This window comes from Nyctereutes procyonoides, unplaced genomic scaffold, assembly GCF_905146905.1.
Source record: "Nyctereutes procyonoides isolate TBG_1078 unplaced genomic scaffold, NYPRO_anot_genome, whole genome shotgun sequence".
Taxonomy (NCBI): domain Eukaryota; kingdom Metazoa; phylum Chordata; class Mammalia; order Carnivora; family Canidae; genus Nyctereutes; species Nyctereutes procyonoides.
The window spans coordinates 65,274,375-65,298,595 of record NW_026575126.1 but is presented as its reverse complement, the minus strand read 5'-3'; the positions used below and the strand labels follow the sequence as shown (position 1 = coordinate 65,298,595).

At 43.6% G+C, this 24,221-nt stretch overlaps 2 protein-coding genes across 6 annotated transcripts in view; both read left to right on the top strand.

The window, feature by feature from the left end:
• RADIL (Rap associating with DIL domain) overlaps positions 1 to 24,221 on the top strand; it is a 67,907-nt gene that overhangs the window by 13,714 nt on the left and 29,972 nt on the right. The gene's annotated exons all lie outside the window — the stretch shown is intronic.
• PAPOLB (poly(A) polymerase beta) lies at positions 2,084 to 5,208 on the top strand. Its single transcript, XM_055339727.1, has one exon. The coding sequence runs from the start codon at positions 2,176 to 2,178 to the stop codon at positions 4,102 to 4,104; it is 1,929 nt and encodes a 642-aa protein (XP_055195702.1). The 5' UTR covers positions 2,084 to 2,175; the 3' UTR covers positions 4,105 to 5,208.

The following is a 24,221-nucleotide window of genomic DNA, read 5'->3' as shown; positions in this document are numbered from 1 at the left end:
TATTTTTTTAAAATTTTTTAAATTTCAGATCTGCTTTTTTTGTATATTTTTTTTATTGGAGTTCGATTTGCCAACATATAGCATAACACCTAGTGCTCATCCCGTCAAGTGCCCCCCTCAGTGCCCGCTACCCAGTCACCCCAACCCCCTGCCCACCTTCCTTAGTTGAAATATTTTTTAAAATCTCCTTTAAGAGGCATAGTTGAGTAACCAAGTAAATCAGCAGGGGTTAAAAAAAAAAGAGGTACTTTGAAACCTCAGAATCTTAGCTGATTTTGTAAGCTCTGGAGGCATTTGTGAGTCTTTGTGATCAAGAAACTTTAGTTTAGGGACACTGGGTGGCTCAGCGGTTGAGCTTGAGCATCTGCCTTTGGCTCAGCACGTGATCCCAGAGTCCCAGGATCAAATCCCACGTCGGGCTCCCTGCACGGACCTTGCTTCTCCCTCTGCTCCCCCTCCCCCCCTCTCTCTGTGTCTCTCATGAATAAATAAAATCTTAAAAAAAAAACTTTAGCAGCTACATAAGAAAGAGACCTAGAGCTTCAAGACGTAAAGAGGCAAAAAAACAAAAACAAAAACAAAACAAAAACCCTAAAGAGGCAGGGAGTTGGAACTGAAACCCCCAGATATGGTTGCAACTCTTGAATGGCAGACACACTGAATGAAAAGATGGAACAGGAAGAATCTGATACCTGAGGAAAGGAGGTGACAAAGTATTCTCTTTATGTGGGCTCTGGGTGGGAAAAACTCTTCCCTAGAATCGAAAACCACCCTTCCTCTCATGTTTGGGATTCAAAATCACACTACTCAGGTGATTTGGCTAGTCCCTGGAAAAGGAATTAAATTACAGTGTACAATTTGATAGTGTACAAGGACATCTCATGGAAACAAAGCAAATCCTCTTTGGAAGGACATCCAGGCATCCCAAGCCTCACCAGAGATGAGCTCACAATCCAAAAATTACAAGACACATGAAATGATGCCTGAGTTAGTAGAAAACAAGTTAAAATCAGATTCTCAAGAATATTAAGAATTGGAACCATTAGTTATAGAATATTAAGTAAGTTAAAAATGAGGCAGGGAAGATTTAGAAAAGAACAAGATAATGGTTTTAGTAATTAAAAATGTAAGTATTATTTTTTAATGTAAGTATTTAAGTGGATACTTCAGTGATGGTCTTAAACAGACTACAACTGAAAGAAAATTGGAGAGTTGAGAGGGAGATGTGGCATCACCCACGAAGAAACAGGAGCTCAGAGACACGGAGAACCCAGTGACTCTATCACATGTCTGCGTGAAGAGAATCAAGAGATTGGTGTGGAGAGGATAGTCCAAGGACATGCCTTAGCTTCTTCCGAAGGTCATGGAATGAAAAGCACGAATCTTATGGTCCATAAATCACAGTGTAAGGTAAATGAAAAGTTTATCCCTCGATACCAGTGGCGGTCCTGAAGGACACTCAGGGCAGGGAGGATTCTTACAGCTGCCATTAGGAAAAGAGAGGTGAGTGGGTCAGCTGAACTGCAGATTTCTCAACAGAAATCGTAGAAACCTGAGGCGGCAGGTAGGACCTTCCAGCTGGGAAGAACAGAACTGTCAGCCCAGAGTTGCAGAGCCAGCTAAGCCACCAGCCGGGCACCCACCACGGAGAATGCAATGGGAGGCTCTTTGCACAGCAGACCCTCGCTGCGAGGGGTTTCTGAAGAATGCGCTGTAGGACGAAGGCCACTTGAAGCTGCCCCTGGAGAGGAAATAGATCGGAGGCGTAAGAAAAAATGGTGATCAAGGGACTAGATGGTAGGTGTGTGTAAACCGTATGGATGAAGCCAAGAACAAGGCATACCCCTTGACCACCTGTACCCGCCAGGGTCCTGCAGTGGAACCTCGGAAACTACAACTCCCGTGAGGCTCCGCGCCACGCGCAGGCGCCGTAACATACGTGGCGTGCGTGGCCATTCTAGAATGCCGCTCTGAGGGCCCGGGCGCCATGTTGGGGCCGAGGGGACGGCTGAGAGGCGCTTGAAGCGGCGGGAGCGGGGCGGGAGCGGAGCGGGAGCGGGTTGGACCTGGGCTGGTAGGAGCCCCGCCCCTCCCGCCTCAGCGGATCATGACCCGGGCAGCGGCCGTGGAGGTCGCGGTGGCGGGGGACGTGGCGTGGCAGGGCCGGCGCTAGAGATGATGCCGTTTCCGGTGACAACCCCGGGATCACAACAGACGCCGCCGCCTCCCAAGCACTATGGCATCTCTTCCCCCATCAGTTTAGCAGCCCCCAAGGAGACTGACTGCGTACTTACCCAGAAGTTAATTGAAACCCTAAAGCCCTTTGGGGTTTTTGAAGAGGAAGAGGAACTGCAGCGCAGGATTTTAATTTTGGAAAAATTAAATAATCTGGTAAAGGAATGGATACGAGAAATCAGTGAAAGCAAGAGCCTTCCACAAGCTGTAATTGAAAATGTTGGAGGGAAAATCTTTACGTTTGGTTCTTACAGATTAGGAGTACATACAAAAGGTGCCGATATTGATGCGTTGTGCGTTGCACCGAGACATGTCGATCGAAGCGACTTTTTCACCTCGTTCTATGACAAATTGAAACTACACGAAGAAGTAAAAGATTTAAGGGCTGTTGAGGAGGCATTTGTACCAGTTATTAAACTGTGTTTTGATGGGATAGAGATTGATATTTTGTTTGCAAGATTGGCACTGCAGACTATTCCTGAAGATTTGGACCTGAGAGATGACAGTCTGCTTAAAAACTTAGATATTAGATGCATAAGAAGCCTTAACGGTTGCCGGGTGACAGATGAAATTTTACATCTAGTACCAAACATTGACAACTTCAGGTTAACTCTGAGAGCCATCAAACTGTGGGCTAAATGCCACAATATCTATTCCAATATACTAGGCTTCCTGGGAGGTGTTTCCTGGGCCATGCTAGTAGCAAGAACTTGCCAGCTCTACCCAAATGCTATAGCATCAACTCTTGTACGGAAGTTTTTCTTGGTGTTTTCTGAATGGGATTGGCCAAATCCAGTGCTACTGAAAGAGCCTGAAGAGCAGAATCTTAATTTGCCTGTATGGGACCCAAGAGTAAATCCCAGTGATAGGTACCATCTTATGCCCATAATCACACCAGCATACCCACAGCAGAACTCCACATACAATGTGTCTGTTTCAACAAGGATGGTCATGATTGAGGAGTTTAAACAAGGCCTTGCTATCACACATGAAATTTTGCTCAGTAAGGCAGAGTGGTCCAAGCTTTTTGAAGCTCCGAGCTTCTTTCAAAAGTATAAGCATTATATTGTTCTTTTAGCAAGCGCACCGACAGAAAAACAGCATCTCGAATGGGTGGGCTTGGTGGAATCAAAAATCCGAATCCTGGTTGGAAGCTTGGAGAAGAATGAATTTATTACTCTGGCACATGTGAATCCTCAGTCATTTCCAGCACCTAAGGAAAATCCTGACAAGGAAGAATTTCGTACTATGTGGGTAATTGGGTTAGTGCTAAAAAAGCCAGAAAACTCTGACGTTCTCAGTATTGATCTCACCTATGATATCCAGTCTTTCACAGATACAGTTTATAGGCAAGCAATAAATAGCAAGATGTTTGAGATGGATATGAAAATTGCTGCAATGCATTTAAAAAGAAAGGAACTTCATCAACTACTGCCCAGTCATGTGCTTCAGAAATGGAAAACACATTCAATGGAAGGTGTCACTTTGACAGCTTTGAGTGATGGCAGCCTTGACTTGTCTGCAGCCAGTGAAGACAGCATGTCTGTGCCCTCACCTACTGGCACTATGAAGACCAGCCCAGTGACTGGCAGCTCTCAGGGCAGAAGTAGTCCTGTTCCTACTGTAATGGCTGCATCTGTGACCACCGTACAAGTTACTGAAGTTTCCTTGCAACAAGCGAATCCCAGTGAAAGCTTAGGGGGTGCATTGAGTGAAAGCATTCCTCAGACTGCCTCACAACTAGCCCTTCTTCCACCACCAAAGCCCACAGTTGCCAGAGTTGTTTCTTCAGCACGTCTGGTAAACCATCCACCCAGGCCTTCAGGGAGTCCTGCAACAAATATAGCTAATCCTATTGTGGGAGTCTAGGGGACGTTCTCACCTCATAAAGGACCAAGGAAACTTGAAAAGGAACAATCTCATTAAGAGACAAGTACAACTCCATTGGAAATTACTCAGACAGTGCTGGCCTTGTGGAAAACACCCAGGACAGAACTTTCTAATATCCCGGCTCTCCCTGCAAATACCGTTCCTGTTACCAAGAATTCAGTAAGACAGATTGAACTATAAAAACAACCTCAAGGATCCATAAACTATATCTGCCAACTCAACGTTGTCTTCAAATTCTAAAGGAGGAGAATGAAGGGTGCCAAACTAGATTTGACTCAAACTAGATTTAGCCTTATTTGGTAACTTTCTTTATTTGGCTAATCTTGATCAGAAGTCCAGGTTAGTATATGAAGCTAGAAGTACTATTATAAATATGTCAGCAGCAGTTACGGTAACTATTTTAAAGGACTACCCATAAAGAGAAAAAAAAAAAGAAAAAAAACCCTCCAACTATATTTGTACCCATGCCTGACATCTGGACTGGATTTATGTTTGATGCATTGTTGGGGAAAATTTACAATACAAACTGGTATCAGAATTCCTTATACTGATGATGCACTTTATATTTTTATTAGAAAGTAGAACTAATTTTAAGTTTTTCAGCTTGATGAATTTTAGGTTTTTTTCCTGAAGAGTTTTCTTCATTATTGTCAATTAGATACCATTGTGGGTGCAGTGTGTACCAAACTTCAGAAAAAGCATAGAAGTCCATCTAGCTCGGTTCTGGTGAGGTAGCTGTAACCCTTTAAAATGAAATGTCAACTCATAGGGTATATATTTGACATTGGAACAGTAATTAGTAGGTCTTTGGCTTTTCTGGGACACAATCAAGAAATGATCTGTTGGTCTTATCTGTGGAATTGTTTTAGAGTGCATACAGTCAGCAGTCAAATACCAAATACTGTCTCAGAACTAACAAAGATCCATATTCTCTTGCATTTGTCCTAAAACAAAAAGCTTTTTGCCTCTCCCCTGCTTTTTGCTTGTATGTACAAGGTATGCTTGTATGTTGATTCATTTTAAAAAAATGCTAGTATATTTTTAACCATGATAGAAAACCAACAATCCTGTGGCAACACGGTACAAAACACTGGATTTGGGTTCTATGGCTAATATTTTACTAAAGTTTTACCGAAAGTAATGAATTGGGAAACATGTTATTGGTCTTGGATGGCTGTTTGAGTTATACATATGAGAAATTTTGTATGCTCCACAGAGTATTTGCTTATGATAAAGTTAATTTCCAGTTTAAACATGTAAGCAAAAAGGCATTTTCTCCAAAATACTTAAACCAATTTTTATTTTTAAAGGACTCACTAAAATTTATCAGTAAATTTCACATGTAAAAACATTGAAATACAAAATGGTTTCTAGCAAGTACTTGACATCTAGTCAGCTTTCTGTTTTTGTTTTATCCTACGAGAGATTAGGAATACCTTCTTTTAAATTAAAAAATGAAAGGCCACTCATAATTAAGCAGCAAAACATCTGTGTTTAGGACACATGAATGGCAACAGATGTAGATGAATGGAAACTTGGTCTGTCTGAATCTAGACACAGCAAGCCTGACAGGTTTCCCGGTTAGCCTGGTTCTGATTCCTACCCTCCCCCAACTGTGTTCCTTTCTACCATGTGTGCATTTTTCATGTGAAACTATAATTTCTTAAACCCTTTCTCTATCCTTCTAGATTAACTTTCCAAAGTTGGAATATAGTCTTCTTCCTTTTAGGCTCTGCAGTAACTGAGGCTTTCTTTTTACCCCTACTTTGTGATGTCGAGTACACAGTGTCCCTATTGCCCACATATTTGCCTGTGCAGTCAAGATATCTTGCCCTTCTGCTACAAGAAGTTGGGCAAAGTGTGCACAGGAGCTGTGTATTTCAGATAGTTGAGGTGTCTGGCTGGAATTGCCAGGCACAGATGTGGTCTTGTCATTTTGTTTACACATTGGGGGAAAATTAGTTTATTAAGTGTTTCATGTAACTATACTTGTTTAACCAAGCTGGAAACTTGGGAGTTTTCTAGTTTTCGTTAACTGAATATCAGACTAGTTTTTTCACATGATGTACATAGTGTCTCATGGCAGGAGTTGGCTTTGTTTTATAGAACCTGTACTCCTTGTATTTTTCAAGCGCTATTTTGGAAACAGATGATGTATTTCTCCATTGAAAACACAATAAAAATAAACAGCAAAGAGGCAAGGAAAGGGGTTTAAATCTGACAATAAGAGTTCAGATGCTCTTACATTGTTGTGGAGGAGGATAAAGACACTGCTGAAATTTTTGACTTTATTAACTCTAGAAGTCATGTTATAATGTTAGGGGAACGTGAAAAGGTTAAAACTTTCATAAGGTAAAAAATGGAGTGAAAATTTTAAGGAGAATAGAGGAGGAGGATAGAAAAAAAACAGGTAAAAAGAGAATATCGTCTACGATGATGGAAATGAAACCAAATATATGTCACTTTATAAAACAAATGGACCAGACTTCCTGACAAAAAGAGTGTCAGATTCCATGGAAAAACTGAGTGCAGCTGTTTGCTATTTATGAGAGACACATCCAAAATGCAAGATACCAAAGAATGGAAAAAATACATGCTAAGGAAAAGAAACTGCTAGAGTGACCAGGTCATCCAGACAGATTTCAGAGCAGAAGTAACAACTAGGGACAAGAGTGACCACTGCTCTAATGATAGAAAAAGTAATATACCAGGAAAATGGAACAATTTAAAACTTTTATCTAATAAACTAACCTCAATATAAAGTAACATAACAAGCAAGGATTAGCAGAAATTGCTGAAGTGTCATTGTTAAGATTTTTATTTTTTATATATTTTTTTAAGATTTTATTTATTGAGAGACAGAGAGAGAGAGAGAGACAGAGAGAGGCAGAGACACAGGCAGAGGGAGAAGCAGGCTCTACCCAGGGAACCCGATGTGGGACTCGATCCTGGGTCTCCAGGATCAGGCCCCGGGCCAAAGGTGGCACTAAACCGCTGAGCCACCTGGGCTGCCCAGTTATAGAAGATTTTAAAGCAGCCCTTTCATTAATTGATATCAAGCAGACCAAAGAAAAAGGCGGAGGGGAACAGTTTTGAGCGCAACAGAGATTGGCAGGCTTTTCCTATAAAGGGCCAGATAGTAAATATTTTCAGCTTTGTGAGGCCATATGGTCTTTGTCTCAACTACTTAACTCTGCCTTTGTGGAGTACAGGAAGCCAGAGATGATATGTAAACAGATGGCCAGGGCTGGATTTGCTACCCATCCCCCCTGGCCGGTGTTTGTCATCCCTGAACTATTGGACATTTATTATAGTACCCTCCACCCAAAAATTGGAAAGTGCATATTATTCTCAAATAAGCATTGGGCATGTGCAAAAATTAACCTCCTGCTTGATCAGAAAGTAAGACTCAGCATATTGTAGAATATCTGATTCACAGAGCATGTTCTCTGACTATAAAACAGGTGTGTTTTTTTTTTGTTTTGTTTTTGTTTATTAAATTCAATAACAAATAACTTAGGGAAGATTTTCCTGAAGAAGACAAAAAAAGCTCAAACCATTAAAGACTGATGAACAGAATCTCTTAATTGTATTAAATAATGAACAGTGAAAGGTGAAAAACAGGCTCAAATAGGGAGATGTTAGAATACATAAAACTGACAAATGATTACTATCTGGACTGTATCAAGGATGCTAAAAACAATCCGTTCAAGAACAACAGATTTTACCTAATAAAACCTGGGCAAAAGAAATACATCAGTGTCTCAGAAGAGGAGCTACAAATAGACTTCACAGAAAGATACCCCATCTCATTAGCAGTGAGGAAACATGACTTGAGTGCATAGAAATTTGTCTTACCGAATGTCTGACAACATCCGGGCTTGTGGAGGAGGGGGAGCTATGGGAGCTCTAACTCAGGGTCTACATAGGGGGGAAATGCTGTGTTCCTTTTGGGAGACAGTTTGGACTTAACTAGCACTGTGGGCCTGCTTGGGCCTGCCGCTGGGCTCGGGGGGCGGGGCACTGAATCTTCATGGTGCCAGTCTGTGGGCCCCTCTGCAGCTTCATCCAGAACTCTACACCCCTCTGGTGTTCTTCCAGTATTCATGTAAATATCGTTTTCTACACGTGCCATGGTGTTAGAAGAGTCAGGAAGCACTCTCCTAGAGACTCTGTCCCATGGATCACCAGGAGATCAGTATGGGAGTTTTGGTAGCAGCATTTTGTAATAACTTAAAGCTTGAAATAACCCACAAACCCATAAGTGGGGAAGTAGATAGGTAGTGGTGTATTCATGCAATGAACGGTGTAGAATTGTGAGATTAAATGAACCATAGCTACGTTCATCAATGTAGAGGTGTATCAGAATATTGAGGAAAAAGGAAAATAGCAGAAAAATGTTATACTAAGTAGAGCAGTATAACTTAAGGTTACACAAATATGTGGTCTAACTGTAAATTAGGAAAAAGGGAATGTTAATCACAGAGTCCAGGGTAGTGGTTTCTTTTGGTGAGATGAGAGGTGGGGAGAAGGCAGAGAGCTGTAGTTTAGAGAATATAGTGAGCCTAAAATGAACCAGCTTTTTTTTTTTTTTAGATTTTATTTTGTTTATTTATTCATGAAAGACACAGAGAGGCAGGCTCCTTGCAGGGAGCCTGATGCAGGACTCGATCCCTGGACCTGGGATCATACCCTGAGCCAAAGGTAGATGCTCAACTGCTGAGCCACCCAGGCATCCCAGTGTTTCATCTTTTTAAGTTACGTGGTAGATGGAGCAGTATTTATTTTTAGTCTAAGTTATAAATGCTTTCATATACGTGAACTATTCTCTGTTCAGAAATCAAATATCAAAGTGGTATCTTAGAAGCCTCGCGTCAGGAGCTGCATTTGGCCAGGTAACTGGTGAATCCAAGACAGGTTTCTTTTCCTTCGCATTACAGCGATGGTAGGTTCAGGGCCAATAGGTGGTTTTCTAGGTCACCAGGGACCCAAGGCTCCTTCCACGTTCAGTCCTACCATTCTAGTTCATGCCTGCGGTCTGGAAGATCCCCTCAAGTACAGGATAATTACAGGGCCACTGCCATCACATCTGCGTTGAGACAGGAAGAAGGCAGGAAGAGGGGGCCAGGCAAAGGTTATCCCTGCAAACCGTATCCTCCTCCTGTGGAACTTTCCTAGAAGTTGCAATGGGAACATGGCCTCATTGCTCACTGACCACCAATCACTGGCCATGCCTATCTGCAAGAAAGACTGGAAAAGGTAGTTTTTGTGAGCTGGGCACATCAGCTCGTCACTCCTCACCATGATGCTATTAGGAAGGAGGAGAGAATGGGTCCTGACCAGCAGTGATGGCCGTCTCTTACACAGCACTCAGATATTTAGAAGTTAAAGTATTTCGAAGTAACTCAGGGATCAAGAAAGACTTTCCTATGAATCAGAACTTGTGGAATGCAGCTGATACAGGATTTAGAAGGAGGGCTATAGCTTTATTTTAGATTTTATTTATTTGAGGGATGCCTGGGTGGCTCAGCTGTTGAGTGTCTGCCTTTGACTCAGGGTGGGAGTCAAAGTAAAGGATCGAGCTCCATATCAGGCTCCTTGCAGGGAGCCTGCTTTTCCCTCTGCCTATGTCTCTGCCTCTCTCTGTGTGTCTCTCATGAATGAATGAATGAATAAATAAATAAATCTTTAAAAAAATGCTGGAATTGGTAAAATACACCATATATCCAAGCACCCTGAAGTAAGGTAATTGGCAGAGAGCTGTGGAATACTGATTAGTATAAAAGAGAATACAAACAAGAACCACAATAATTAACTTCAAAGAAATTAAAAGTTGGGCAAACAGAAAAAGTAATCCTTGTATACACCAGCCTTCAGTTGTGCAAAGGCACACACACACAAAAAGATTTGAGAGAGTGTGTGAGCACAAGTTGGAGGAGGGGCAGAGGGAGGGAGAATCTCAAACAGTCTCTGTGCTGAGTGTGGAGACCAACATGGGGCTCAGGCTCATGATCCTTCGATCATGACCAGAGCCGAAACCAAAAGTAGGATGCTTAACCTACAGAGCCACCCAGGAATCCCAAGGAGGGCCATAGCTTTAAATGCTTACGCTAAATAAAGCCTAAACACTGATGAGCTATCTGCCTACTGCATTAAGACATGGAGGAGAGAGGATCAATAAAATGAAAAGTAGGTTCTTTGAAAAGACTAGTAATCAAAACTGGGAAGACTGATGAAGAAAAGGAAGATGGTACACAGGAGCAGTCTCAGAGATATGAAAGGGCTACAGCTACAGTAGGAGGGTTTTTTTGTTGTTGTTGTTGTAAAGATTTTATTTATTTATTCATGAGAGACACACAGAGAGGGGGAATGAGAGAGAGAGGCAGAGACACAGGCAGAGGGAGAAGTAGGCTCCATGCAGGGATCCTGACGTGGGACTTGATCCCGGGTCTCCAGGATCACGCCCTGGGCTAAAAGCGGCACTAAACCACTGAGCCACCCGGGTTGTACAGTAGGGTTTTTTTTTTTTTTTAAGAGGGTCTTACAGGTAGCTTTTTGCTAGTGAATTTAAAAGCTTAGACAAAATGGACAATCTTCTAGAAAAAGTCTGTTTAAAGCTCACTCAAGAAAGACTTAAAAACCTGGACAGTTTCCCTGAGAGAGTGTGTGAGCAATTTGGATGCACTCCCAACCCAACCCAACCGTGAAAACGCTGGACCCAAGGTCTATCCAGTTCTTCCTCATACTCAAGGACAGGATCATTCCAGTACTGCACCTCCGACTATTCCAGAGGACAGGGAAAGGAGCAGCATTTTATGAAACCAAGAAGACTTTCCTATCAGAGCCAGAGGAGGGAAGGACGAGCAAGCGGGGAGGGTCTCCTGTAGAGGCTCCAACACAGCAAGCCCGGGGCTTTGATTTCTCACAGTACCACTGCTCTTGTTCTCTGGAACTGGCCAGTGTTTGCAGGACAAAAGTAGCTTCAGAAACTCCCACCTCTGGGTTCTTTTTGTTCAGATTTTGGCCTGACAGTTTCTTCCTTGGTTGCTTATGCCCTATATCGCCAGTGTTCCTTGTTTTCAGTGGGAATGCTGTCCTTGTCCAAAGTCATCTGATTGGTCCTGATTAGACTGTTGTATTTTAGGGAAATAATGCTAAGAGATACACTCACACTTCTTACACTTTTTTATATAAATGCCTTCATATGGTATAGACTTTTTTTTTTTTTTTTTACCATGGAATTCTGCTCTCTCCCACATAAGTGCCTCTGCCATTCTGATTCCTCCTGATTTCATGGTACTAGCCTAGTACGGACCTGTATTAGTTTTCCCTTGCTATGTAATACATTACCACAAGCATAGCAGCTTAAAACAACGCCCATTCCTTAGCACACAAATCAGAAGTCTGACATGGTGTGGCTGGAATCACAGGGTATCACAAGGTCAGATCCAAGCAAGGTGTCAGCCAGGCCAGGTTCTCGTCAGGAGGCTCATCCTTACCGTTGGCAGAATTCAGTTCCTTGTGGTTGTCAGACTGAGGTTCCCATTTCCCTGTTGGCTGTTGTCTTGGGGTTGCTCCCGCCTTCTATCCATGTGTGCCACCCCCTGCACTCCCCCCATCCTCTCCCGTATCCTTTCAGGTCAGCAGTGTTGCACCAGCCCTCCCTCATTCTTTGAATCTTTGACTTCCTCTCAGCTTTTAAAGGTTCATGTGCTTGGGTTAGGCCCACCTGGATAACCTCCCTTTTGATGAACCCAGAGTGAACTAAACTGATTAGTTACTTCCTTTGTCATAAAACAAAGCATCACTGGGGGCATGATGGCTTCCACATTTACAGGTCCCTCCCATGCTCAGGGGAGGTGATTATACGAGGGCAAGGGTCACTGGGGGTCATCCTAGGTCTGGCTACCCAAGAGCCATAGCTATATCCATAGCAATGGCTAAAGGCTCTAGTCATCCTCAGGCCTCACAGCCTCATGCCGTTGTGCATCAGCTCAAGTCCAAATGTCCATCATGTACATAATGTAAGTCAGATGTGGAGCAGGTGCCTGAGTACATCCAGTAACATCCAGTAAGTGGAGCTCCACAGGTGCAAGGCACAGACCTCCCCACCCCTGAGCCTGTGGAACCAGAGGCTCCCAGAATGCAGTGGGTGGCCAGGTGCAGGACAAGAGTCATGGTGTTCTGGGTCAGAAAGAGGGCAGCGGATGGCGAGAAGGAGTCGCCAGTCCAGGCAGTTTTTGAAATCCAGCCAGGCAAACTGCACCTGGAGTCCGTGGTTAAATTTCAAGGCTTGGAGCACTCTGCCTACCATTCTCTGGGCTCTGAGCCATCCTTTGTTTTTCCCGAAAGATGGGACTCCTCCGCAGCCCTGCAAGTGGCTTCCTCAGCCTTCAGCCTGTCAGGAGCCTCCTTCCATGCCAGGCTCCCTCTGCCCTAGTCTGAGTTGCTGCTTCTCGAGAACCTGGGGCCTGTGATGTGCACGGATTCCAGGGGCATTCACCTGTCACACAAGCCACACCCATAGGCGATGCTTCTGATGTGGCCCTTCTCCACTTCTAGCTTCTATTGAGATGTGAGGGGGCTTGTAAGCTGCTCCAATGCCCATAGTTTGATGAGGAGCACCTTTGGTCTCTTGAAAGGGTCTTTGTATGACTCAGCTCTCTGATTCCAGATCCTTCCAAGACGCCAGGAGAGGGATAGGCAGGGCTCTGAGCCTTGTCTGGGCGCCATTCTCCAGCAGCAGGTTCTGACTCTTGGCCTCTCTTGTCACGCGGAGAGGCTGAGGATGTGCAGTCATCCAGTCCCAGTTCCGTTTTGATTCTCTGCTCTTTGGTTCTCCTGACAGGTAGCAAGAAGAGAGTGGGCCACTTCTGCTGAGAGGTCTTTTCGGGCCCTTAGTTCCAGGTCCTTTCTGCACAACCAGGCCCCCTTCCCAGATCTCCAGGAACACATCCCCATCCCGTGTCCTTCTGACCTTCCACTGCAGCCCTCTCCAAGTCTAGATTCCCAGGGCACGTTGCCCACAGCAGGTTCTGCTTCCACGAAGGCAGTTTGAGGAAGTGTTCCTCACTGTCTTCCAAGCTCTTACCAGCAGTGTCTTTCAGCCCATGTTTCTGTGAATAGCCTGCTAATGGCCCTCTGGACTCTTTCTGCTCCGTGCTCTTCGAATTCTTCCTGCTGCCTGACTTGGAAGTACCTTCCCCATTGTAGGTATTTGTTACAGCAGTGCCTCATTTCCCAGGATGAGAGTCTACTGTCATCCCTGTAACAAATAACCACAAATCTAGTGGCTTAAAACTATTGCCTCACAGTTTCAGTGAGTTGGGAGTCTGGCTCAGGGGGAGCTGGACCCTCTGCTTACTTAGGGGCTGCCATTCTGCAAGTCCACAGGTTATTGGCAGCATTCAGTTCCTCGGGGTTGTAGGACTGGGTCTCCGTCTGGCCTCTGCCTCTCCTCCTGCTGCTGCTGCTTGCTGTCGACCAGGGCTCCCTCCCAGCACCACAGTAGAGCACCCCCTTGTCCAAACTCTTCTCACAGGGTAATTCTGCTTCCTGTGACCGACTGGACAAAACTCCCTGCTTTGATGGCACTCAGGTGATTAGGTCGGGCCCCCTGGATTGTCTCCGTATCTTAAGATCAATCCTGCCAGGACCTTAATTACATCTGCAAAATCTCTTTGCCCTTGAACACAAAGATGGGAGTAATCCCAGGAGGCGGAGACAACAGAGGTCATCCTAGAACCCTGTCCACCACAGTGGCCTTCTGTAGTTTCTCTGTGCTTGGGCGCTTGAGTAGGTGTGGACCTACTCGAGTGTGTTCATGCACATGTTTTGGGTTCAAGGTTGTTGTTTTAGTGATGGGATCACATATTTCGTTTTCCTGCCAAACTTCTTCCACATCTATTACAGTTCTCATTCATTCATTATAGGGATTATGGAATATTCCATGGCGTGGATGGAGCGCTATCTATGTATATTTGGGGATCATTAAGAACAATTTTGCAATACAGTTATATGTATTACCTTTAAAATAAATATGTCTTAACCACTAAAATTTTTTAAGATTTTATTAATTCATGAGAGACACAGAGAGAGGCAGAGACATAGGCAGAGGGAGAAGCAGGCTCCTTGCAGGGATTCTGATACAGGACTTGATCCCAGGACGCTGGGATCATGACCCAAATCAAAGACAGATGCTCAACTGCTGAGCCACCCAGGTGCCCCCTTAACCACTAAAATTAATGATATGTCTTATTTACCACAAAATAAAAAGGGCTATTCGTTAAACCAGACACAAGGCTTTACTATTACTTTAGGATTCTTAGTTTTGTACTTCCTTTTTTTAAAAATTTTATTTAATTTTATTATTTTTTTTATGATAGTCACACAGAGAGAGAGAGAGGCAGAGACATACGCAGAGGGAGAAGCAGGCTCCATGCACCGGGAGCCCGACGTGGGATTTGATCCCAGGTCTCCGGGATCACGCCCTGGGCCAAAGGCAGGCGCCAAACCGCTGCGCCACCCAGGGATCCCAGTTTTGTAGTTCCTTAAAGAGTTCTAGTAAACCTAAAGATTTATTTAAACATGGATTTTTATCTGTATCCGTTTTGTGCCTACATGAAAAGATAAATCTGAGTGAAATAAATCCAGCGTCTAATTCTACTTTTCAACCCTGGGCCCATCAGAGTGCACACAGCATCGTCTTCTGCACCCTCAGGAGCTCCAGCAAGGCAGAGTTTCTGAGGAGAGTGCTTCACTGTGATCTCTGCGATTTTCTTCCCAGTGTTGGCATGAAATCCTGCAAGTTATGCACATGACAGAGCTCATGTTCCTTCTTCAAATAATCCTTATCTGACTGAAATATTGTAGGGTCTCCCCCACCTCACCCCTGGACGGGAGGAGTTCTCACATCACGGCTGCTGCTGGGCTGACATGCCACGTGCATATAGGATGCTTTCTAGCTAAAAGATGCAAACAATGTCAAGAATTTAAAATCTAAAGAAAGGTGTATCTAGGGACAGAGGACATGTCTACCCTAAGTGTGTGCCTTCATTCATTCGTTTAGTAAGTTGAAGGGGATATACCTTTAAAAACATTTACTTACTGGGGCCTCTGGGTGGCTCAGTTGGTTAAGCATAGGACTCTTGATCTCAACTAGGGTGTTGATCTCAGGGTCATGAGTTTGAGCCCTGTGTTGGGCTCTATGCTGGGCATGGAGCCTACTTTAAAAAAATGCTTACTGGGCACCTGGGTGGCTCAGTGATTGAGGTCTGCCTTTGGCTCAGGTCGTTATCCCAGAGTCCCAGGATCAAGTTCCGCATAGGGCTCCCTGCAGGGAGCCTGCTTCTCCCTCTTTGTCTCTGCCTCTCTATGTGTGTCTTTCATAAAAAAAATAAAATCTTAAAAAAAAAGTTTACTTATTTTTTACCAAAGTTACATAGGTGCACAGTTAAGGCTGTACTTTCCTATTACTGATTAAAAACAAAACAAAGACCACACACACAGTTCCTCACCCTGCCTGCCCTTCCCAATTTTGCACTCCTCCAAGGGAATCAGTATCATCCGAGACTATTTCTTCTTTGTCATTTAATTCCATAGCTTAAAATAACAAGCTTATTCTACTATACTTGATTTTTTTGTTTTGATTTTGGGGCACATCTAGTGATTTCCTACCATGAAGATGAGAATGGCTCTTGTTAAAACATCCACCTCCCGTGGCTGGTGCTCTCAGGGCGTCAGAGTGGTGGTTGGATTAGGAACTAGGGTGCAGGGCAGCCCTGTTGGCGCAGCGGTTTAGCGCCGACTGCAGTCTGGGGTGTGATCCTGGAGACCTAGGATCGAGTCCCATGTCGGGCTTCCTGCAAGGAGCCTGCTTGTGTCTCTGCCTTTCTCTCTCTGAATGAATGAATGAATGAATAAATAATTAAATCTTTAAAAAAAAAAAGGAACCAGGGTGCACATTTCTGTGGCCAGGTGGGCCTTTGCACAACTGAAGGTTGGTGTATACAAGGATTACTTTTTCTGTTTGCCCAACTTTTAGTTTCTTTGAAGTTAATTATTGTGGTTCTTGTTTGTATTCTCTTTCTCACTAATCAGTATTCCCCAGCTCTCTGCCAATTACCTTACTTCAGGATGCTCGGATATATGGTGTATTTTACCAATTCCAGCATTTTTAAAAATATTTGTTTATCTATTCATGAGAGACACACAGAGAGCGGCAGAGACATAGGCAGAGGGAGAAGCAGGCTCTATGCAGGGAACCTGATGCGGGACTCAATCCTGAGACTCTGGGATGAGGTCCTGAGCCAAAGGCAGATGCTCAACCGTTGAGCCACCCAGGCATCCCGAACTCCAGCATTTTGGAGTCTGCCTTATTTCAGTGTGGGCTGGCTGCCCCACATCATTCCCGTGGGCCTCTCCCTGAGGAAGGACCCCCTGTTTCTCCTTGTTCCCCCCCCCTTCCTTGTCTTGGTTATTCGCTCCCATCTTGGTGGAGTTGGTGGCTTCCTGAGAGAGTATGTATGCAAGGGAATTAAAATTGCTTTAGACCCTGTGTGTCTAAAAAGGTCTTTATCCTGCTTTAATGCTTGATTAATATCTAGCATGTAGAGTGTAGAGTTTTAGAATGCAAACAGCTTTCTTCCTAGAATTTTGAAGGGATTGGCCCATTTCTCATTACACAGCCCTCTGAGAAGCTGCTGGGCACTGTGTTTCCTCACCCCTCATGCTCGGTAGCTTTTTTCTCCTTCTGGAAGCACATAACTTCTTTATGCTGCTTCCTCCCCAGCCCCCAGCCTCGCTCTGAAGAGTCACATGTGTGCCTTGGGATGGTATGTTTGCACCCGTATGTTAGAGTCTTACCTTCTTATTTAAAAAGAATTGTTGTAACTGTTATGATGTTTATTCAAAATATATCCACTTGCACATCTTGAGCCTTCATGCATTTTTAATCTCTCGTGTGTTGGACTTTTAATGGACCATTTTCATCTAAAAACTCATGATTATCTTCGGTTCTTAAAAAATATGGTATTCTCTTGATGATTTCTTCTGGTTCTTCTGTTATTCAGGTTCTGGATCTGTTTTTTGGATTTTTTGCCTCCCAGTTTCTCATCTTTGTCTTTTTGCTCTACTTTCAAAGCAGTGTCCTCAGCTGTCTCTTCCAACCTGCAGTGATGGGTGAGCCTGGGGAGCTCATTCCAGAGCAGCAATGGAGGGGCGGGGTGCGCAGAGCAGTCATTGGGGACAGTGGCCTTTCTCTGGGGACAGGATTCCTACTGAAAGATGGGCCTGCTCCACTCTGGCAGGAAGAGCTGCTCCTGGACCCAGGGGTGCCCACCTGCTGGGGTGAGAGTGGAAAGCGGCCCACAGGTCAGTCTGTGCTAGCTGTCACTGTGCCACCCTGTCCTCCCTGAGAGCGGGCTTAGCGCCATCTCGTCATTTTGGGGGAACTAGATAGGGCCTTGGGTTCAGCTAAATAAAACTCTTGCTTCTGCCACACTGTTCTTTCTTGGCCACAGTTCTGGAAGGCTCTGTTTCCATCTGTAAGTGACAAATAAATGGCTTGAGCATTTTATCTAGTTGGTTACCCATTTTCTCAATTGACTTATTTCTTCTAAAGAGGGGATGTCATTTTCTGACTGAGACTCAAATTCATGTGAGAGGGTCCAGGTTTTACCACAGAAATAATGCTCATCAGTGCTTTAAAATGGAATTTCTCAGGGAGAAACTTGTCATGAGCACTGGGTGTTATATGCAACTGATGAATCACTGAACTCTACCTCTGAAGCTAATACTGCACTATATGTTTAATTAACTGAATTTAAATTAAATTAAATAAAATTTAAAAATATGCAATTTCTCTGCACTTAAATGACATTTCTATTGTTGAAAATTTGGAAAATAGAGTATAAAGAAGAGAATAAACATCACCTAAAATGTCCTCTCCTATCATTCCAGTCTCTTCTTAATGTTATATTTACTTTCTTACACAGTTTAAATCAAGCTACATATATAGTTATATGTCCTCTGGTTTTTTTTTAAATGTTTAAAAATTATTTATTTTTTAAAGATTTTATTTATTTGAGAGAGCAAAAGCAGGGGAGAGAGGGAGAAGCAGGCTCCCTGCTGAGCCAGGAGCCTGATGTGGGGCTCCATCCCAGGAACCCTGGAATCACAGCCCGAGCCAAAGGCAGATGCTTAACTGACTGAGACCCCAGGCGCCCCTCCTCTGTTTTTTTTTATCACATATTTATTTGCTCATATTATGAACATAATTTTTAATGCCAGTGAACGAGTGTATCTAGCCATATCCCTATTGGATTTTAAGAATATTTCCATTTTTTCCATAAATTATGCTTATATAAACATCTTGTACATAAGTGTTTGATCCCTTTCTGATTCTTCCTGTAGGACAACAGCCTAAAAGTGGGATTCCTTTGTGGAAGAATGGAGATAGTTTTAGATAGTGATACATCTATATCTAATATTGGTATAGCCCACATGTCTCCATAGCTATTTTTAAAACTGGGGGCGGATCCGTGCCACTTTCCATTCCAACCAGCACTGAGAATGTCCGACTCTGTCTTCTCGCCATCACATGATTCTATCATTTGAAATTCTCTGCTCATTTGACAGAGGAACATGGTTTCCCTCTGTTCCAGTTTGTGTTCCTGGAGTATTTGTGAGGTTGAGTGGTCTTTAGAATGTTTACAGAGTGTTTCTATTTCTCATCCCATACATCTCTGTCCTGGATTTTGAGATACTTCAAGCACATGGAAAACAGATACAGAATAACATAACAAAGCATTTGTGCACCCATGACACAGCTTAAGGACTGGGCCACTATAGACAGAGTCCGGGGGGATGCTGTTCCCTTGGAAGTTTTCCTGGATCCCTCCCAGGGTACATGGAGAGAAAGCTCGGGAGGTTTAGGACATTTCCATTTTACCCGGGAATTAATTCCCAGGTGTCCTGCAGTAAGGAAGCACTTGGCAGCTCCTTGGGGAGAGAGAAGGAAGTGTGCTGTGGAGACTGGTGGGTGGAAGTGGAAGGGCTGGCAGTAGGCGGTGGGAGCACAGGACACAGGCCCACCAAGGACTGGGAAGAAGTGGACGAGACTCCACTCGTCCCTGCAGCAGCCCACTTTCTGAACTGCTGATGTTGACTAGGCTGGTATAGATGGTTACCATGAGCAGTCTTGGCACCGTGTCCCTGGCTCCTGGGGTCCCCAGTGTCTCCTGCAGGCCTCTCAGCCTGCCAGGCTGCTTCCTCTGTGCCATACAAAGGCAAGGCGATGTGGTTCTGAGGCCAAGGTGGGGTGTGCGTAACTGTAGTTGTGATGCAAGGGACCATGTGCAGGAAAGGGTGTAAACCACGAGCGCTGGGGTCAATGGAACATGGTAAAGTGGGCACTGCCCACCCGAGCTGTGCTCCTAGCACTGGTGCGTTCCCACTTGCTTTTTTGAGCAGACAGGGTCGGTGGCCTGCACCACATTCCCCTGACCTGGCCCTTGCCTTCCCCCTCACAAGTACCCATAGTCCTGATTTCCTCATGCCCGTTTTCTTGCTTTTCTTTAAGTGATACCATCTGTGTGTGTTTTTTCCTACACAATGGTTTGGCCTGTTTTGAGTGTGTGGGTCTTTGGGAAGAGGATTTGCTGAGACACTTCCTCAGGTATTCCAAGTGTCCAGAGCTCTGTGCATGTCTGCTGAGAAGATCATGTGGTTTGGCCTCCTAGTCTGTGGATTTGGTGTATTTCGGTGATTGATTTTTGTGTGCTTAAGTCTACCTTGCATTCCTGGGACAAATCCCACTTGTTTGTGATGTATCCTTTTGATATGTTGTTGGATTTGGTTTGCCAGTGTCTTGCTGAAGACATCCACATCTCTATTCAGAAGGGAGATGAGTTGGTGGTTTCCTTGTGATGTCTTTCTTCTTTCTTTTACTGCATTTCTGAACCTATGAGCTGGATTCTTCAGTTGGTCCTGGAAGATTCTCAACTGTTTTCTTTTCAAATAATGCCTTTGCCTCATTTCTTACTCCTTTCTTCTTGGAGCTGTTTTAAACACATGTCAGCCCTTCTCTTTCTATGTTCTGTGTCTCTTAGCTCTCTCCTAGATTTTCTCTCTCTTGCCTGGTTCTTTGTACCACTTCCTGAATAATTTCTTTTGACTGGTCTTCTGGTTCGCTGGATTCCCTTTTCTGTTGTGTCTGGTATATTGCACTGAAGTTGTAGTTTCTTTACTGCATTTTTCATTTCTGGAGATTCTAATCGGTTCTTTTACAAACCTGGCATTACTGTTTATAGTTTATTTTTCTCTATAGATATTTCAAGGTGTGTTTTATTTCTTTAAACAGGGTAAGTTTAAATACACATATTTTGTATATGATAATCTCAACACCTGAGCTCCTTCTCTTGGAAGGAAGCTTTTCATTGAAATACAGCATATAGCATACAAATAGAAAAGTGCATGGATTATAAGTGTGCAACTCAGTGAATTTTCAAAAAGCGAGTGCATTGTGCAGCAAGCACCCAGATCAAGAGATAGGACATTACCAGGACTCTAGTGGGCTCCCTCATCTCCCTCCCAACTATTAGTCCCTGACCCAGCTATCTTTGAACACTAAAGATCAGTTTTGCCTCTTCTTATGTTTCCTATAAATGGAATCATATCTCATATACCTTTTGGTGTCTGGCCTTTTTTAAAATTCGTTTTTTGCTTAATATTATATTTTAAAGACATTTATTTTTTTGCTTAGGGAAGAGTTCATTCATTATTATTGCTGTACAGTATTGCATTATATGAATACACCACAATTTATGAATCCATTCTCTTGTTGCCAGACACTTGGGTTGTTTCCAGTTTGGACTCAATAGTTGAATAATGCTGCTGTGAATGTTCTTGGCTCTACCTTATGATAATGCGTGAATTTCTGTCCAGTATATACTTAGGAATGGATTTGATTGGCCAGTGGGTGTGCAGATGTCCAGCTGTAGGAGATGCTCCTAATCCTCTTTTCAAGTGTGTGTGCCCGCAGTATGTAAGAGCTCTGACTGTTCCATTTTCTCTCTCACATTTGGTGCTGCCTGTTCTTTCCCATTTTATCTATTCTCACGGTTGTACAGGGGTATTGCTTTGTGGTTTTAATTTGTCTATCTGATGATTAATGAGGTTAGCCACATTTCCATGTTGAAAGACCATTTGGGATATTTTTACTTTGCAGTATCTTTTCAAACCCTTGTCTAGTTTCTGTTGGGGCGTCTGCCTTTTTCATACTGATTTTGGAGATGAGTCCTTTTTCTGATGTATATACTGAAAATACCTCCTCTTACTCTGTAGTTTGGCTTTACATTCTTTTGAAGAGAAGTTCTTAAAACAGTTACTGTGTCAGTCAGGAAAACAGAAACCGCACCAGATAGTGAGGGGAACCTAGGTTGCACGGTCCTGTAATGTTGCTTTATGAGACCTCCAGTTCCCACTCAATAACAGGTCAGGAGTTGTTTCTCAAAAGGAAGGAAGAAGGCATGCTCCCAAACCCCCAGAGGGACCACACTGCAGACCTCCTTGCTACAGACTCTCCCAGTGCTGTCGGATCCCCAGGGTCAGAGCGGCTTGCCTGTTGCCCAGCTTGCTGCTCAGCTTCCTCTTGCACTGTTCTCTAAAACTTGGCTCCTGTGGGCTCAGTGCTGCACCAAAGTGTGCTAACAAGGGTAAAGGTGAGTGTTCAGGGAAGGAGGCAGCCTCTTGGGGCTCCCAGGTGAGGCTATCGTAGGTTCCGTAAGCAAGGGAAGGCCATTTTTTTCAGACACAGGAGGACAGCTGGTTCTCTTGGCAAGTAAGGCTCAGATTGAATCAGGCATTGAAGCTTCCCAGCTTCATTGGATCCTACCCTGATTTCTATGTTCCAAGGTTTAGGGTCCTGCTTTTCCCCAGTCAGTGCCTTAACTTTCACATGGGAAATTTGGTGAGGCTGTGAGTTCAGTTTTTACTGTTATTCTGCAAACCACACAGTTAAATTTTATTATATCTGATTTTTAGTTTGGTTGATGAAAGAAACAGATTCTTTTAGGGTCCCTCTAGAAACTTTCTTGTTTCTCTGACCAGTGCAATGGTCATATTTGAAGAGATGTGCTTGGCGATGTCTGTCTGTAACCTGTCCAGTGCACTCAGAAGCACCTGAGGGCAGTGTTCCCTTTGTGAGCAGCACCTTCCCCCCATGTAAGAAATCTTTGTGTGCTCAAGCCCATGAAGATCTTTCCTGTGTTTTCTTCTCAGTGCTTTATTGTTTTACCTCCATGGCTAGTTCTCCAATCCATCTGGAGTTAATTTTTGTGGGTGGTGTGAGGTAGGGGTCATGATTCATTTTTTTTTCCATATGGAAATGCAATTGATCCAGCCTTATTTATTGAGAAGACTGTCTTTTCTGCTGATATGAGATTCTGGTTCAGAACTCATTTCTGTTCCAGTGGTCTCTTGGTCCTTATACCACATTCTCTCAGTTACTATAGCTTTAGGATAGGCTCTCATCTGGTAGTACGAGTCTTCCAGCATTGTCGCTGATCTTCAAGGTTACCTTGCCGTTTGTATTCCCATATACGTTTTACCAGTTTTTGCACACTTAACTGTGCATGGGTTTACAGGTACACACACACTTGCCCATGCAACTCTACTGAGACCCTGTTTGCAGTTGGATTGCATTGAGCTTACACACCAGTTTGGAGAGAACGGACATCCGTACAATCTGTCAACTTGGTATTTACCTGTCTATTCATTAGGCCTTTAATTTCTGTCAGCAGTGTATGCAGTTTACAGTGTTGTGATCCTGCACATCATTTGGTAGACTTATTCTCTAGTAGTTTTATGTTTCTTGACATGATTATAAATGACATTGTTACTTTTACATATCCTTTTCTCATTGTTTTTCCTATATGAAAACATGATTGAATAAGCACGCTCAACATGTCTAGTCACCTCATAATTCTAGTAATTTGTTCATAGATCCTTTTGCAATTTCTATAAACAAAAATTAAATTTATAATTTTCTTTCTTTTCAATTCTTAAACCTTGCATTTCTTTATCTTGTCCTACTGGCTAGGACCTCCAGTGCAATGTTGAACAGAAGTGGTCATGGCAAGCATCCTTGCTTGTTCTTGATAGGGGAGGGGGACTCAGTACACATTTTGTTGAGAATTTTCTTTTTTTTAAAGATTTTATTTATTTATTTGAGAGAGAGAGAGGAAGGGAGGGAGAGAGGAGAAGAGCACAAGTGTTGGAAAGGAAGAAGAAGCAGGCTGCCCATTCATCAGGGACCCCAATACAGGGCTCAATCCCAGGACCCCAGGATCATGACCTGAGCCAGTGGCAGCTGCTTAATTGACTGAGCCACCCAGGTGCCCCGAGAATTTCCTTTTCCAATAGTCAGACCGGTCCTAAAAAGCTAAGCTAACATATTTCTATCTACCCTTCAGTATTAAACCTTTATAGGGTTTAATGCAAGAATGAAGTGGAATTCAAAATGCCCAGAATAAGGCTGGCTATGCATTAGATAGGCTCACCAAATTATCTGTGAGTTGGTCATTCTTTTTGTGCATTTCAAATTCAAAAAATTAACTTCCAGGATTGCTTGGTACCAAGAGCTCCATCCATGTCTTGCTAAGTAGGAAGGCATTCAGTTCAAAGGACTTGCTTGAGCTTCCTTCCCTCTGTGTTCTGCAGCAATGCTGTATGTTAGCAGTGTATCCCCAACTGTTATTAGAGGTCATCTAAAAATAGTCTAATTCCCCTAATTCTAGTAAAATTCCCTTATGCAGAACCAAGTTCTTGCCCCATTAGTAGCCACTGGTAACCACATCTGTGAGACCTCCAGCCCTGGCCATGGGTATAAGCAACACAAAAGTTTCCAAGTTGTACATACTGTTTCAAACTCTCAGAGTCCAGGAGGGAAGAGCAAACAGGATTCGGAGGTAAATCCTGCAGGTTAAATTTATTGTCCTGAACTTAGTGACGTTCAGGAAAGAGCTGTGTTTTTCTTTCCAGTGCTGTTCTGGAGCCAGCACTGGGCCCATGACTGGAGCTCTGGTTGACAGCTACCA